We start from the raw sequence: 1287 nt of genomic DNA, 5'->3' as shown, positions 1-1287 counted from the left end.
ACTCAAATGATTCGAATAGTTTAGATGAAGTGGAAGAGCCTGCAAGTGGATCAGTGCATGAAATAGTACAGAATGCCTATGATTTAGCTGTGGATGCTGTGATCTCACAAGGTTTAAGTTTGAAAAAATCGGCTGAAAAATTTGGTTTGTCTAAAACTGTTCTATGGCGACGTGTACACAAATCACCCTACTATGTGAAACCAGAACGTAATACATCGATATTAAAACAGGCATATGAACGCTTAAAAAACGGGGAACAGTTAAAACATGTTAGTCAAGATTTAAATATACCAATTTCTACACTTCACAGGCATAGATCACGTTTAATTAAAAACGGTGATTTGCCTGATAATTTAAATCATAGAAGAATCAGTAGTAGCGAAAAGAAAGACTTAAGGCAAAGGTTATTTAACGCTATGAACGTCTGCATCCATGAAGGTACTTCTCTGAATCAAACTGCAATAATGTTTGATCTTCCCAAAAGTACTCTTTGGCGACATTTGCAAAAACGCCAAGAAGCAGCAAAATTAACAATGGGAATAACAGATACCGATGTAGATGATATTGATAACAACACAAATTAAAATAATTTATTTAAACAATATCTTTTCATATTGAAGACAATATTGTTTTAGATAATATATGTTTAAAACGTAATCATATTGAATATGGGAGATTTAAAATAATTTTAAACGTTTTGATATAAAATAAAAATAGATTAAGATGCAATCATCGTATGTGCATATATTTGTTTATATGTATATACTTTATAGTTTTACTATTAAGTGTTAATAATTTTAATCTATGTTTAATAACTTACTAAATTATATTTTACTAAATACAAATATATCTACTTGAAATAAAAACCAGTCGTTTTGTAATAGTTGTAGCAAATTATTCATACTGTAAATAATTCATATATGATCTATATAGGGAACTATGTATATATTATAATTTGAGGATAACTTTTAGATTTAATTTTGAAGTGGAAATATTTTGTAACGAAACTGGCGTAGTTGAGTACATCTGATTGCATCCTCGTACAAATGGAATTTGCATTAGTTTTAGAATGAACTAAACATATTGAGAAAAACATAAATAACATCACCTAATTAAGCTAAATAATATTTAAATTTAAATTTTTAAAAAATTTATAAAGGCACATTACTTTTCTGTTTATGCTCAGAATGTTCCTGCTTTGAGTTTGCCTGATTTAAGATACAATATCTAAAGACTTTTACTATTATTTGCTGTTATTTGTGACAAAACGATTTGAATTTAATATGC

The 1287-nt window shown here is 28.0% G+C and overlaps 1 protein-coding gene across 1 annotated transcript; it reads left to right on the top strand.

Annotated features, from left to right (window-relative positions):
• Positions 1-5: 5 nt before the first annotated feature.
• Positions 6-718, top strand: LOC119665198 (the record flags this gene model as incomplete). Its single annotated transcript, XM_038074491.1, has 1 exon — positions 6-718. A coding segment is annotated over one exon (579 nt), but the record flags the coding sequence as incomplete, so codon positions are not given.
• Between the last annotated feature and the right edge of the window lie 569 nt (positions 719-1287).

The sequence above is a fragment of the Teleopsis dalmanni genome, unplaced genomic scaffold (assembly GCF_002237135.1).
Source record: "Teleopsis dalmanni isolate 2A unplaced genomic scaffold, ASM223713v2 unscaffolded_contig_3878, whole genome shotgun sequence".
Classification (NCBI taxonomy): domain Eukaryota; kingdom Metazoa; phylum Arthropoda; class Insecta; order Diptera; family Diopsidae; genus Teleopsis; species Teleopsis dalmanni.
Note: the sequence above shows the minus strand (reverse complement) of the source record. Positions and strands in the feature narration are given on the sequence as shown.